At 45.2% G+C, this 16,071-nt stretch overlaps 1 protein-coding gene across 2 annotated transcripts in view; it reads left to right on the top strand.

Moving 5' to 3' along the window:
- Positions 1 to 349: 349 nt before the first annotated feature.
- LOC147637045 (uncharacterized) overlaps positions 350 to 16,071 on the top strand; it is a 58,263-nt gene continuing 42,541 nt past the window's right edge. For both annotated transcript variants that reach the window (XR_015266317.1, XM_086800663.1), the window contains exons 1-8: positions 350 to 508; positions 607 to 687; positions 1,326 to 1,356; positions 2,261 to 2,343; positions 13,574 to 13,606; positions 13,717 to 13,795; positions 13,911 to 13,963; positions 14,046 to 14,100. Coding sequence is in view for 1 of the 2 variants with exons in the window: in XM_086800663.1 (XP_086656789.1) it covers positions 503 to 508; positions 607 to 687; positions 1,326 to 1,356; positions 2,261 to 2,343; positions 13,574 to 13,606; positions 13,717 to 13,795; positions 13,911 to 13,963; positions 14,046 to 14,100 (421 nt within the window). In the remaining variant the exon portion in view is untranslated. The remainder of the gene's footprint in view (positions 509 to 606; positions 688 to 1,325; positions 1,357 to 2,260; positions 2,344 to 13,573; positions 13,607 to 13,716; positions 13,796 to 13,910; positions 13,964 to 14,045; positions 14,101 to 16,071) is intronic.

Genomic DNA, 16,071 nt, shown 5'->3' with positions numbered 1-16,071 from the left:
CTCCACCCCTTGATGAACTAAGATTGATTTCACAAAAGAGCGGAGGGCATCTTGAGCAGCTGAGGTGGCAAGAGGAGATTCGTGCAAAATCCACATCATACTCCTTGCAATTTTTAAAAATTTCGACCTCATGGATTGGACTCGGTGGAGGACACGTATGTTTTTTCTAACATGGGTTGTGCTCCGTTTGCTGATGAGTGCAAAGGTGTCAGCTTTTTCTTAACGTGACCAGTGCTGCGTGTGAACCACTATGTGGCAAGGTCCTTTCTGCCTGTATGTCTAACTCTTAGAGGCCATTGGAAAAATGTTTTTTTTTTGAAATTTCGAGCTAAGATCCTAAAATTTAATTTGTTTCACGTCCGATTATTTATTGATTATGATCATCGAATTTGAAGAGGCTAATTAGTTAGTCTCACAAAGTTCGAAAGTAAACCACCAACAGCAACAACCGCGAGACAGGCCTTGCAAATCAGCAGGCGAACTCGAGCGTCGACGAAAGGGGATGCAGGTAACGGCTGGTTTTCCCCTATGCTGTTTGGGCTCGTGCGGATCCCAAATTCGACTTCATCTCAGATCTAATTCCAATCCGTGTGTGATACTTGCTAGACCAGCGGCGTTGACAACACCTACAGGCGCAAATGGAACAAAGACGAGTTCCTCGAAAGAGCACGTGAGCGGGAAGATAAGGTACTCTGCTTCTCATCTCTGTTTTCCTTTTTTCTTTTTTCCCACATAAGTACTAAACTACAAACCCTAAACCCTAGAAATTAACTGTGCTTAAACGCAATGCTTTTATCTTAATTCCCAAGAACCTGCTCAGTTTACCTTAGCTTAAACACAACCCATTTTTCCCCCTTTTGAGTAGATCCTTCTGTAGTAGCAACTTGACTGCCCACCCAAAGATCCCCCCCATAGGCAGTACAATTATGGCTGCAAATGGTCCGGATGCCGTGAGAAGCCTTCGGGGATTGGAACTCAGGACCTCCTCCTTCCCTGCTCAATCTCACAAGGCTACACACGCATTGGCAGCTTGAACCCAACCTTATCAAAGACTTTATTTTAGTCCAAAACTCTATCCCTAAGTTTCATGAAATGCACCTCATCATTCTCCCTTCCAATGCAAGACCTTCATTTACATGCGGGCACATTTTAAATCCTTAATTTTACTAGCCCTAGTTACGAGGGGTGAGGTTGTCCATTACAAGGATGAATTCAAACCACTAGATCCTAGACATCCATCTTTTCAAACGTACAAATTTTTTTAATGTAGTGGTTGAGAAGACTGCATTATTCGAGCACTGATAATTCTTTTTAACATATGGCAGGAACAAGATGGAGAGAGGCATCGATCCAAAGGCAAGATTTTCATCTTTTTGTCATAGTAACAGTGGCAGCTCCATTTGGTGGGAACATCCTGGTTATAGCTGTTCCATTGTTAGTGCCTAGCGTTCTAGGGCTAGCTGAGATCAGACTTAGATGCTATCATGAAATTGGGCAAGAGCATTCAGTTGGATACACACTAAGAGTAGCTAGCAATCCCAAGCATAGCTGTGTGATTCACAAGGTGTCAGTAGGGATGCTTGGTGGTATTGTTTGTGGCATTGTGGTAGACTGCTGTGCCTATAGCTATCTTTTATATGGCTATGTATGGTGGCCAGGGGCAGCTTGTACAGTGCTATTGGAGTGTGCTCGTGTTGAGCCTTGGTAGAGTCTTTTGTCATGGCAAGCTGTAGTCAACTGGCTGCCTCAGAACTCGTGCCCGGGGGAGGGGGGGGGGAGGGGGGGGGTAATCGAGGTTGGTGGTGTCTAAAAAGAGCAACGGCAACGGCTAGGGGCATAGATAGGGCTGAGGGTGGGCTAAAATTTGGGTGTGGTGGGGTATTTCTGGCCTTTTTGGGCTTGAAGGCAGCCTTTAGGTCTAGACTGCTAAACCAAGTATGTCAAGAGTATTTTACATACTTGTAATACTGATCTTGTTGGTCCTGCATAGAACATAGTATTCTTTAGACAGTCAGACTGTTCTTAGCATGGATGTGTTCATATGTCGCTCTTCTTTCTCGATGTTAAGATTATTTCAAACCAAGGGACAAAGTAATTTGTTAAAGTAAGGGACTAGACATATTGGCCTAAATTTCTACTTGGAGCAAACGATCTACAAAGGGCTAACTACATATCTACTTTATTGTGTGTGTGTGTGTGTGTGAGAGAGAGAGAGAGAGAGAGAGAGAGAGAGAGAGAAAGAGAGAGATTTTTTTTGTAGGTAGAGTTCCTCATGTTCAAAGGAAACCATTGAAGCATAGGGACTATGAAGTCGATCTTACTTCCCGCTTGGGAAAAACGCAGGTGCATTTGGTTATTTCAACTGTTTCACTCAGTTTTAACATTATGATGGTCTTGTGTAACATGTGGAAGCTTACAGACAGGATTATATTTTGATAAGGAATATTCAGCACCTTGGTTCTTGATGATTGAACAATGTAGTGGAGATAAGAGTGCATGAGAGAGAGAGAGAGAGAGAGAGAGAGAGAGAGAGAGAGAGAGAAAAGAAGAACAAAGACACCCGATTGGGTCCCCCCCACCAAGGACTGGTGTATTTGCTTTATTGAATGATATAAAAGACTGACTTCTTGGAGGCCTTACTGGGCTGGAAAATTGCAGCCTGAAGATGACCTATTCTTGACCTTCAAGATAACCTTTGCTTTAGCCACCCCTTGGCTGTCCTGGCCCTCGGAGTACTTCAACACTTTGTGAATAATGAGATAATCTAACCCTTGCCAAGTCTATAGTTATGTATAGCTGGTTTTTGGATTCATCTAAGTATGTTCGTGGATTCATCTAGGTATATATGTATATATAGCTCCCTATTGCTGGTCGGTTTGCAATAGAGGCTGTTGGCCAGTTTGCTGAAGTCCCACGACTAGATTAAACACCATTAATTAGGCGCCTTTTCACACTTGAGTCTTCATGGGCTGGCCGACTCGCCTGTGGCTTGGCCCTCTAATGGGCTGCCGACTTGCTGCCCACAGCCCACTATGGGCTGGTTGCTTGGGCATGGGGGCCTCCTTGGCCCCTAGGGTGGCCCACAACGGCTGCCCACCTTGTAGGCAAGGCCCTTAAGGCCTTATGAGGGCTGCCCGTTTGCCTACCTGCCGTTTGCCTACCTGCCTGTATGTATGCACCAAGACTCTTAATATTTAACACTAGTGTCCTAGGCAGAACGTGATACACCTCTACATCATTCCAGAGGGTGACTCAGTGTGCCGGATAATCTTCGAAAAAATTCTTGTCAAGCCATACCACTTTTTGTGTCCCTTGGTCCTGAAACTTCGTGAGGAATTCTCTCTCTTCGGCTGGAGCCATGCTTGAAGTGATGCAAGAGGATTTGTTTTGGAACCATAATTTCAACTTTGTCCACTATGTGTGGTTCCTGTTCATTGTGACAACAGAGAGAGGAGGTTCTATATAGGACTTCAACCAACTGACAATGGAACACATCATGCATGGTCCAATTGGGAGGTAGCTTCAGCTTCATAGAAACCTCATTGATCTTCTGTAGACTACTGAGAAAAGATTTGAAGCTCTGAAACGTTAACTTTGGGCATTGCTTGCCCACCCATTTCAACCTTTGCTTCATAATCCTAAGATATAACCAATCCCCTTCTGGGAAGTTCACATCCCTTCTATCCTTATTGGCTTGGTGAGATAGATCTTCTACGCTTTAGCCAACTTGTCCTTTATAGACTTCAAAATCTCTTGGTAAGACTCCATCAATATGTTAGCACTTCAGGGGTCTAGTGTGTTAGAATTTTGTGCATCTCTTTATTGTGGGAACTGGACCTTTTATTGGGAAATATATATATATTTTTTCCATGTTTACTAGTCGTGGGCTGTTGTCGGCTAGCTTCATGTGTAGTTGGCCAACTTCAAGGCCTCCTTTATAAAGGCCTCTTCTCAACACTTGTTTTGTATCCAATTCACAAGCACATTGTAATGCTCGTGTGTTGGCTATCACCATTGTAAGCCTCTCGCTCAATCAATAAAGTGATCTTGTCTAGAATCTCTCTCTCTCTCTCTCTCTCTCTCTGTCTCTCTCTCTCTCTCTCTTTTCTTTTTTGTTTGCATACCCCAACATTGTATTAGACGTCTAGGTCTCAGCTAACATCATTTGCGGTTTGATCTCTTCCTCCCTCTGGTAGCAGTGTTTTTTGGACATCCTCTGCGGGCTGCGATTTCTGCTGAACCTGCGTTTTCTCTGTGCCTCTTCACATCAACGTTTTTCTTCTGTGGTGCTCTTGCCTCGTGCAACCCCGATAAGGTGCAAGTCTGTGACTCATCTAGGGCTCCCAAGGCGCATCTGGCCTTGGAGGATGAGGATAGTTATAAATATAGTCCCCCCCCCCCCCCCCCCCCCCCCCCCCCCGTGCTTCCAGCTAGAGGAGGCTTGTGGGCGAGAGAGGGGGTTTGTCAGCAGCTGCTCATTTTTTTGTGCAGGGGAAGCGTGAGTCGGAGTTCCAAGAATGAAAAATCTGGTAGGGCAAGGTCAGATTTGGTGGCTATGAATTCAATGCGATTCAAATTCATTACTTGGTGTAGCAGAGACTATGGAAAGGACGTGTTTCGAGTTCATTGCTCGAGGTTTTGGGACGTGATGTGTTCACAGTTCACTATTGGGAGATTATGGGCGTGGATTGTCTGACAGCTCATCATTCCATATACTCACTGCACATTGGTGTGGGTGAAACCGACCTCCGGGGTTTCACACGACTATTAACGCAATTAAACATTGAATTAAAGGCACGCAATTCATCCACTTAAACCACAAGCACACAAGAACACTGCTCACCACACTAGGACCGGAATGCCCCATGCCCCCCCCCCCCCCCCCCCCCTTGGATTTTATGTCATATTACCAAGGAGTATTTATCAGATACAAGCTTTGGAGATACGACCTCATAGTCCAACACCAGGTTATCTAGCACATATACAATATCCAAAATATGTCACATGATCATAGATCCTCCTGTGACCTCTCAAGATCCCATAAACACATAAAGATCTATGAAACCATGGCCATCGTAGATCACAAGTCAATGTCGAAGTTTAGGTAGCGGCTAAGAGATGGCAGCCACATAGATAACCAAGAAAAACTCCATGTGAAGCCAGGCACAAACAAGATCACATGACAACCATTTGAAGCAGATATATACGTAGACGGCACAAAAGCAAGCTGAAAACATGACGATAATATCCGAGAGAATCATCTCTTCATATCAACCATGATGAATCTGCACAAAATCTGAAAATAGGGTAAAACCCTAATGTAGAAGAGAAACACTGTTGTAGAGAAATAAAACATTGGATCGGGCTGATGTAGAGAGAGAGGAGTGAGAAGCACTGATATAAATTGCTGTAAATGATGATGACGATGAAGGTGCTGCCGTATAGATCTGTCCCTCCAGTAGGGCAAGTGAGAGAGAGAGCCATGCTGAGGGAGAGCTCCTCCATGTGTGGGTGTGTAGAAGGTGAGCCCATGATGTCCTTTTATATGAAAGTGTGCTTTTGCTTTTATTTATGAGAAAACTCACTTACGGGATAAATAATACTTGCTTTCTTCACACTTTATGGACAAAAGTGATGACTTTAAACCTTGTGCCCCTTCCTTCTTAGAATCCTGGGAACAATGTGGATTTTGTGCATTCAAACACGTGTATCCTATACTCGAACATCCACCTAGATGTCTAGGATGCCCGGAACCCATCTGTGCATGACCGGGCCCAAATCTGGATAACCTTCCATTCCCAAAGCTTGTCCATAAATCCATACCCAAATAATAATATGTCCGGCCAAACTTTAATGATGTGTGAACACACCATCTTATAAATGTTATAATAAGTCTCTTTATATGCTAAAGATCCCATGCTGCTTCTGCTTAGAAGCCATCTTTCGGGCCAAACTTTGCCAGTAAATGCTCTAGCTTTCTTATGTGGAAACTCTCCGTTCACACATTGGTTCCAGACAGTGTGTGAAACACTATTCAAGACTGGTGAGGGGACCAAATTGGTGACATCCCCTCCATCTTATAAAATAGTTTTCCGCAAATGTATAAGCGTGATACCAGTGGAGTATCCTTCAAGTATAGCAAATCTAGCAGTCGGGGACCCGGAAAAGTATACAGACACTTTAGATGCCAAATAAAGATATGAAAACATAGCGGAAATAACCATAAACAATATCAAAACACTTCGTTGAGCCGGAATGGCCGGCCCCCGCAGGAACTTCTTTATTCCAATGAATAAAGGTTACAACCAAACCAAGGTGCGGATGCAATCCTACACCAGATTTTCCACACAGCTCCACAAACACTTGCTCAAGAACTAGGCATCAATCAGCACCATAAACCAGTGCAAATCAGCCTCGAACAACAGTCCGGTACGGTGCCAAATCCAGCCCCCCTAGAACAGAGCCTCAAATCTGCCCCAGAGGAGCTCTCAAATCAGTCCCTGATGTCTCCAAAATAACCCCAGAAAAGCTCTCAAATCACTTTCCCAGATTCGTCCAAAAACAGCCCTTGAACCGATGGCCAGGAAGGAGTGGTAAAGAGAGAGGAAACTTGCCCGGCTGCTGTACCGCTGCACGGCCAATGAATCAAAGAGGAGAAGTTGCTCAATTACTGTACCATTGTACGGCCTGTGCAAGAGAGAGAGAACTGCTCGCCCTGCTGTACCACTGTACAGCCAGTGCAAGGGAGGGAGAAGCAGCTACCCGGCCTGTTGTCTGCTTGTACGGCCAGCGCAAAGGGGAGAGAACTACCCAGCGTGCTGTCCACCTGTACGACCAACGCAAGGGGGGGGGAGAGCTGCACTATCGTCCACCGTACGGCCAACACAAGGGGAAGAGAGAGAGCTGCACTCGTAATGTTGAAAAATGCGTTTTTTTGAAGGAATAAAAAACGTGTACGTTTTGAAACGTTTTTTATTTGGGTTCGCGTTTTTTTGTAGGTGATTTGTTTTAAAATGAAAAAAACCCTTGGATCCCGTGTACGCTTGTACTTTTTTCGTTTGCCGTCGCCTGTACATCTTTTCGATCTTGCTGCCGCCGCCTTCCACGCAGCTGTGCTGCCGCCTGCTGCTCTGCTCTCGCCTGCTCTGCTTTGCTCTCGCCTGTTGCTCCCGCCTGCTGCTCTAGCCTCTAGCCTACAGCCTACAGCCTACTATCTCTGCTCCGCCTACCGTGTCATGTGTACGTGTGTATTTACCGTGTGCTTACACGCACACAAGACTAGCTTCGAGGTTTAGGGAAGCTTGGAGCTAGGCAGGCTGATTGGCGAGCTGAGTTAGGGATAGACTAACGGGCGGGCACCCAAGTATGGACGGGTGGACGCCCAAGTGTGGACGCCTAATGACCGGCCAAGAGCCTATAAAAGGGTGACCAAGGTTAGTCATTAGTTCAAAGAGTCTTGCGTGTCTCTGTGAGAGCTCTATGGTCAAGAGCTTGGATCTAGTGCAGACGTGCACCTGCTTTATGCAGTTGGGGCGGCAGCAGTCTCGAGGCCCGCGAGGGTAGCTTCGTGGCGGTATGGGACGTCACGAGGTAGAGATTGGTCGGTACGTCCATCTAGTTAGCTCAGCTCGTGGTTCGGTAGGGATAGCCAAGACTTGTGGGCTTGCCCACCGCTGTCAAGGTTGGGAGGTGAGTCAGGCCTGCACCCCCTTTACGTTTGTTTGCAAGTTTCGAGTCTTGTACCAGGAGCTTGCTCTAGCCTCTGCCCTGCACGTTGCACCCTCTGTGAGCTTGCTCCTGCCTATCTGCTCTGCAGGCAGCAACTTGCTACCGCCTCTCTACTGCTCCCACCGGCCACCTGCCCCTTCTGCTTTTGCTTGGCAAGTTGCCCCCCCCCCCACCATCTGCTCCTGTCTTTGCCATCTGCAGCTCTTCTCCCGCCTTTTGTGATTTGTCCCCTCTTCTACTTCCGCCTTTGCCCCATTTGCTCCTGAGTCTTGAAATGGGTTGAACTCCCGATCCAGTGAATGCACATGTAGAGGACCTAACTAATTACAATGAAAGTGGCCAAGGCAGGTGGAGATGCAAATATTGTGGTGACATTTACACAGGGAAAGCTACCCGTATCAAAGCTCACTTGGCCGGGTTAAAGGGAAAGGGCATTGCTATATGCCCTAGAGTGTCCAAAAGATGATGTGAATCAGGTATGAGCACAGATGGCTGCAAAGTCTCAAGATGAGGGTCTCCAAAAATCTTCATGAAGAGAAACACGAGTTTTCTCTTAATAAGTAAGTGAATTGGGTTCATCCCCCCCATCAACCTCCTCCTCCCAACTCCTCTCACCCCAGCACAAGCACCCAACCACCCCCACCTGGCACCACCACACTCCCTCTCTTCCCCTAAGAGTTCCCTACCCCCACCATCTCCCCGCTCCACCTCCCTCACCTGCCACTTTAACTCTCAACTTACTACCCCCAAAACCATAACAAATTTACCCTCAACATTGGCCAGGCCTCCCCAATCACTTACCGCAAGCCTCCCCACTATTGCCTCGACATCGACCACCCCTCTACCTTCATCACAAGTGCCACCCAAAATCCCCTCCCTCCCACCCTTGGAAGAAGGAGAAATCCTACCACCACCACGAGAGAGAGTAGGAGGAGATTGACCCTCCGCTCAACCCCCTCAATTGGCGTGATCCACTTGATCACATGGAGTTCAAGCAGGCCATACGAATCCTGCTCGATCGACAACTCCATTACTAAGAGTGTTTACATGTACATTATTTTCTTCAACATGATCTCGTACAAAAATCAAGTACGCAAAAACACTCCTTTTCATTACTTTCTTAATTTGTACATGAGATAGGGGAATGGTATCACCCTCTTCACCAGCATCAGTTACATGCTCTCGGCCTTTATGCATGAAGGTGATCCTGTTGGTCTTGTAATCCTTGCACGGATCAATACGTGTATGCCAAGGCTTTCCAAGCAATACATCACAATCATTCAAAGGCGTGACAAGAAAATTCTCATGATCCACCTAGCCTTGAATGTGTATGCGCAACTTGCCAAAAATAGGCATGACCTGCACTTCTCTACCAACAAAGGCCGCCCCTGCTTCAATTTGAGGACCCTGTTCTCCACTTCAATACCCAAAGCAGCTGCCATCTGTGTGGATATGAAATTTTCAGATACACAATCATCAAACATGAACAAAGCGGGCTGATCTTTGAGTTGTCCTCCCAAGCTTTACATACAACTCTTATCTTGCCCTGCACATCCGGAACCATATGCACATTAGGCTTTGATGCATTTGCATTATCACGCTTCTTCTTGTTTGGGCATGCCTTTGCAATATGCTCGGTGCTACCACAAGTAAAGCATTTCCCCTCATTCATATATTGCTTTTTCTGTTCCGGAGTGTGACCATAGTCTCTCAGTTTGAAGGGATGCTTCTTGGTAGTGTTATTTTGAGTCTTTGGACCATTTTTATCTTGGTTTTGGTCCTTTTTAGGTGGCTGTCCATCATTTTGCAGGTTTTGGACAGCCCTCTCTTTGCCTTAAAATGAGGGTTTAGCATTATTGGATCGACCCAATTTGAAATCCAATTGCTTGGTGGCGGTGGCGGCTGCGATTAGTTGGTGTAAAAGGTATGACCAGGATACATTTGTAGTCCCGCTTTGTACACGGGTTGCAATCCCGATTGAAACCTTCTCTTCCTTTCCGCCTCGGTGACATGCATAAATGGAGACACCTCCAAAAGCACTTTCCAAAACTTTTGTACGTATGCATTTACCGATTCCTCCTCATTTTGGTTTACCCAATCCCACTTCATTGTTATCTCATTCAATGCATTGGGAGGCAAGAATTGAGCATAGAACCTCTCCTTGAACTCTTCCCATGATCTAACAGGATTTGGTGAGAGCTTCTCCGTGAGCCACCAATGGGCAGCAGTGCCTTTCATGAACATGCTTACATGCCGGATCATGGATTTCTGAGTGAAATCCTCATCACTGAAAGCAATATCAAACTGGGCAATAAAAGCAAGTGCCTTTGATGCATCATATTCTCCATGATATGTGTCAAACTTCACAGATTTGTCTCCGGCTTTGAAGTCACGAGACTTTGATGCATGTGTGTGCATCTCAACATGTTTTCCCCCATGTTTGTCCATTGGGACAGTCCCTGTGACTGGCATCATTTTAGGACCAAAAGGTGATGCATAAGGCATAGATACATATGCCCTGTAAGCATGAGGCATGGCTGGCCCCTCAACATGCATTGATACATTTTCAGCCATAACTTCTCCCTCACGAGCACACTCGAAGGCATGAGTGGCATGAGAGATAGGCGGAATACCTGCACCAACAGAAAATTGCAGCCCATGATGCATGTGTTGTGCATGCACATTTTCAGCTGGCAATGGCATTTGACATACATTTTGACCACTGCCATAAACATTGTATTCTTCACGGGCTACATAAGGTGTTCCTGCATGGCGTGAAGTCACTGGTTGTTCCTCTCCCATCGCATGGAGATTCATCCTCTTAGACATAAGTTCTTGTTCGGGCACTTGTGGGGATTCCAAGACATGTGGGATGGTTGTCTTTTCTGCATAGGCATCCTCGGTACGAGCCAAGTATGCACGTGCTGCATCCCTCGGTTGCATGTGCAACTCTTGAGCAATCATTGCCATTGCATGATCCATATAAGATTCAACTTTCTTGGCCTTCAAACGGTCATGTACCAATGGATCCTCGCGGCAGTAGAGATTCAATTCTTCTTGTTGTGCATGGAGAAGAGCATGCATACGAGTAAGTTCAGCCCTCAAGACTATGGACTCTTCTTCTTGCATCTTCTCTTTGCCACGGGACGGTTGTCCCACATATTCAGGTTCCCTATTGTGCACCACATGAGTTTGCTCATCCTGTAAAGCATTGGAAGCATGCATTTCATTGTCCCTGCCTCTTGTGTTAGCATCTCCAACATTCATTGTATGGCTGTCCATAATGTTCTAAGTGTAGAGATAGTTAGTGTTTACGGTGATCGTCTCTCAGGATAGAAGTGAAAGAGAACCGTATGCTCTGATACCAATGTAACTTGGTTGAACACAATGCTAATCAATACACTTAAATACACTAAGATTTGATGGACACTTGCTCAAAATACAAGAAGTAAATTGCTGAATTGACAAGAGACACACAATGAGCCGGAACGGCTGACCCCTCCCTCAAATAAAGTATATTGATCTTGGGAGAATCAAGTACATAGTGTCATGGGCATTTCTGACCAGATTTCCATAACCAATACATATGAATACAGTATTGCAAACAAGTGGTTTTCGATGTAGACTTGCAACCCGCACTACCCTCTCAAGTGCCCATGTTCCCTACCATCTGCTCTCTATTGTTCCACCAACACATGGTAGCAACAATCTGCAAGAGAGCACGTAGGACAAGAGAACACTACACAGGGTATGTGATCTTGTAATCCAGTTCCTCCCTCCTGCTACTTGCTCCCAAATTTAAGTATAAAAGCTTACCAATAGCAAGTAGAGTCGATGACAGCGGAAGTCTTTGCGATGGAAGTCCTTGGAGTGTTGAGATCTTTGATTTGTCGCCTTTCTTCGCGATAAAAGTCAAGAGGATGAAGGGAACCTTGGGAAAGCTTCCCCTATGGTTCAACTTGAGAAAGAAAGGTTGAAATTAGGGTTTTCAGCAAAAAGACCAGAAATTACAGCAAAAATGAGAGCTGTTTTGCTGAATTTTAGTCATTGGGAGTGAGTAGGAGAGTGATTAGCACTTGGAAACACTCTTGGAAGCTTGGAAAACACCCTAGCAAGTTGGGTATGGCTATGGAGAGCTTGGAAATGGAGAGAAATGGCAGAAAAACAGAGTTTTCAGCCTCCAAAAATCTTCATGAAGAAAAAACATGAATTTTCTCTTAATAAGTAAGTGAATTGGGGTCCAATCAGGTGAAGGGACATGGGGGATGCCCATTTATGAGTAAAAGGGGAGGATCAAGTCCTGGAGATTGAGTCTTGTCCGTTGCTATGCAATGCAGCATTGGTATGGACAATCCCCGTTCATGAGAGTATACCAAAATAGACGTGCTCCAGGCAAGTACACGAGGTACCAGACCCAATGGAACACCAATCCACCAAGCATTTCCGGGCATGTACACGGAGGCACAAGTCCCAACGGAAAGCCAAGTCTGCAGTATCACATGAGTGGCATCAATCCCTGGCATAAACAACTGCCATGGACACCAGTCCAATGTACATACATGATAAGAAAGCACGGGTGGACCAATTGGGTGCCCAAATGGTGATACGTGCTTGACTCTGGACTGAGGGCTCACAATGGGGTCTCGGCGTACGACAAATATTCCTAGAAAAAGGTATCACTTATGTACAAATGTTGCACTAATAAATGATGCCAGTGTGTCATTGTGTGTGACATTTTCACACTTGAGTCTTCATGGGTTGGCCGAGTTGCTACTGTGGCTGCTGGTTGATTGTGGCGTGGCCCTCTAATGGATTGCCGACTTGCGGCCCACAATCCACTATGGACTGGTTGGTTGGGCATGGGGGCCTCCTTGGTACCTAGGGCTGCCCACCTTGTAGGCAAGGCCCTTAAGGCCTTATGGGGTTGCCCATAGGGCTGCCCCTTTGCCTACCTGCCCACATACAAATGTATGTATGCACCAAGACTCCTAATACCTAACATTGGTGTCCTAGGTAGAGCCAGACACACCTCTACATTCTAAAGGTGACTGAAAGTACGGATTGGCACTGCTCCATGTGCGGGACATGCACACCTGACCATGACCATGTACGGGACCTGTACACTTGACCCTAGACGCTTAGAGTGGATCAGTGGCTGACTCGTCCCGAAGTAGGCCTCACAAGGGGCCAGTTACCACTCCAGGTCTTGCACCTACTGTACATATATGTCCACGTGGCATCCAAGTGCGGGATGCACATGACATCTTATAGGTATGGTAGCTTTGTGCTGTTAAAACGTTTTTAACGTGTTCGAGCACTAGATTATTTTTAGCATCAGGGGATCATGTCCATTATAACAGAAACCTGCCTTGGCTATCAATATGGCACTTGCATCAGTCCTCAGGTGCACTACACAGGGTAGTTTAGGAGAAATATGGGCCATTGTGAGCCATGTGTGATATAGGAACAAGGCTAAGAGTGTCTGGACTGTAGGGTAGAGTAGGTGCAAGCCTTAAATTGGGTTGAGGTAAAGATACATAAGAATGACAGGCTGTTAACAGGTGGAGCAAGGTGTGAATAGAAGATTTGGGAAAATTCTAGCATGGACATTGTTGCGCAGATTTAGGCCAGGGTTTAGGTTTTACAGTCCTTACGCAGCCCAAAAAATCCAGCCCTGGTTAGGCGCTCAAGGCCGGGCCAGCGGCTGGGAATGTTTAAAGGGAAAAGAGTGGGTTATGTCTGGTTGTGAGATTTTGTGAAATCTGTATAGAGTTGGCATGCACAGTAGTTTTCAAGGGATCTTCATACAGCAACAGTTGCTGATTGTCTCTCACTGTTGTGGCAGGTTGTGACACAAGTTGCTCCCTTAAATCAACAGGTCAGGGCTGTCTTCCCATGCTTATCTTGTGTGCCTAAAAGCTGTGATGTTGTCATATCTTTACTCATTATCTACTGCTACACGTTTATGCCTTCCCCCCCATGTTGCAGGCAGGATATTACTGCAGTGTCTGTGAATGTGTCGTGAAAGACTCTGCCAACTATCTGGACCATATCAATGGCAAAAAGCGTGAGGAGACTGACATGTTTCTTTTCATAGATGGTTTTTCAAGTGTTTAAGAGATGATACTTGCAAGTGTGGCAACAGCATTCATCACTTAAGTGTACTTGGGTGTCTCATGCAGACCAACGAGCACTCGGAATGTCCATGCGAGTTGAAAGAGCCACATTGAAACAAGTATGTTAAGATTAAGCGCTTGATTAAATGTCCTATTGGTGTAAGTCCTTTAATTATATGAAACAAAGCTTCTGGATGACAGGTACAAGAGCGATTCGACAGTCTTAAGAGAAGGAAAACAGACTTTACAGAACAAGGTTGGTGCAGCTAGGCACCTTGTTTACATGGTGTTTGCATTACGATTGCTAGCATTCAATGCCCTCACTGCAGAGTTCAAAGCTTTTCATGCATTAGGTCATTGATTCAGTGTACCAACATCTACCAGGTTAAAGACACATACATTTTTATAACACAAAATTCAATAATTGAAGGTTTTGAGCTTTGTGAAATCTACCAGCTGCTGTGTAGTTGGTGCCGCCTTTGGATTCTTTGTGATCTCTTGGGTTATGGATGTGGCTTCATAAATCCTGGCTCCTCTAAGGAATGCTGCAAGTCTGCAAGATGTCTTGAGACAAGTCAGCTGTGGGTATGCCTCAATCCAAGTTCTGACTGGGCGGTCTTGTGAGCTTCTGTTTCCCTGGCAAAAAACTCTTTGGGACATACAGGATACATTTTGTTTACAATTTGGAATAGGAGATACCTAGGGCAGCCTCTAAAAGCTATTATAAAGAAATGAATTGAGCAGGTAATTGTAGTATATCAAATGCTATGAAAGCACTATTAATCTCTAGTGAGTTTTGGCCTTGTGCAGCTCAGTGGCGGCTGAGAATTGTGAACTTTCCATGCGCGCATGGAACTTAGCTGGCTCCACTATCTATGTCTATCCAAAAGAGTGTAGGGGACTGTGGAATTCCTTTTTAACCGTGGTGATGCTATGCATTTGCTGTAACAGTCCCTCTTTTGCACATGGCAAAGAGAGCACAAAAGAATGCAACTAATTTTGTTGAATAGTGCGAGGAAGTCACTGTTCCTCACACTGTTTTTTTTTTCATGGGAAAAAGATCCTTCAATTAGTTAAAGAAAAAACAGCCACAAAGAGCTAGATACAACGCCAAAGGGCTAAGTACAAACTCGCCTTATTTAAGGGAGGGAATCGAATGATCATGAGGGGAAGAGACGCTTCTCCTCCGGCTGGCTGCTTTGCGAGGAGAAGGCTATCTCATACAGGGTGAAGGGGGGGGGGGTGGCGAACCATCACACAGGTGGTCTGTAATACCAAATGGGGTCACCGCTTCTCTCTCTCAGGAAAGGGCCGGGCATCCAAAGTCTCAAGAAAGCTTCCCACCGCTTCCTCATGCGGTTAGAATCTCCTTGTAACTTCCCCCATTGACCGCAGAGGGTGTGAATGATATCAAGCCATATGCTCTTGATCATAGTTGCCATACGTTTCTAAAACGGGAAGTATTATACAAGTTTTATACTTTTAAAAACGTTTTTTTATTTTTGGAGAAGTTTTTTATTCATTAATTTTTTAAAATTGTAATTATGGCCTGTATCTATAGTTTTTAAGCCTAGGATGTTGGAACCACAGATTTCATGTCTAAAAGTTAACCTTGTGCATGAAAACAATGACTAAGGAACCATAGATTTCAAGTCTTTCTCGCATTAGGAGAAGCTGCATCTTCATTGACTTTAATATTGATTTACCAATGACCATTCAACATTAACCATTCATGTACATTGTAAACTTTAAAAATAAAAAAAATGATAACTGAAGAACTCATAGACTAGAGCTAAGAGACAACAAGTAACATAATCCACCATCCATGATCAAAGTTGAATCAAAATGCCGAATTCCAATCACAAGTGCCAAGTACAAATGAAATAAAAATAATGTCAAGACCGAAGACTGACACTCTAGAGTCTAAACATCCATCTCAACATCATGATCAGATGCCTCAGCCTCTGAATCTGTAAAGTAAGTAGATGAATCATCCGAATCATCTGAATCATTCGGATCTGTCTCCTCTATCTGTGATGTAGCACTTTGACTTGTGCTAGCCCGAGCACTAGATCTTGCCGCTGATGAACTTGTTGTGGCATGAACTCAGGCTTTGACCCTCGAATGGCTTCGTGCGGTGCAAATCGGCTGCATGGTCTCCTCGCTCATTTGGTGGGATCTCTGGAATTTTCTTCACCTTCTCGATGTCGATCAAGTCAACATTCAC

The sequence above is a fragment of the Cibotium barometz genome, chromosome 7 (genome assembly GCF_041138505.1).
Source record: "Cibotium barometz isolate CiBa-2024 chromosome 7, ASM4113850v1, whole genome shotgun sequence".
NCBI lineage: Eukaryota > Viridiplantae > Streptophyta > Polypodiopsida > Cyatheales > Cibotiaceae > Cibotium > Cibotium barometz.
This window is presented reverse-complemented; position numbering and strand designations above follow the sequence as displayed.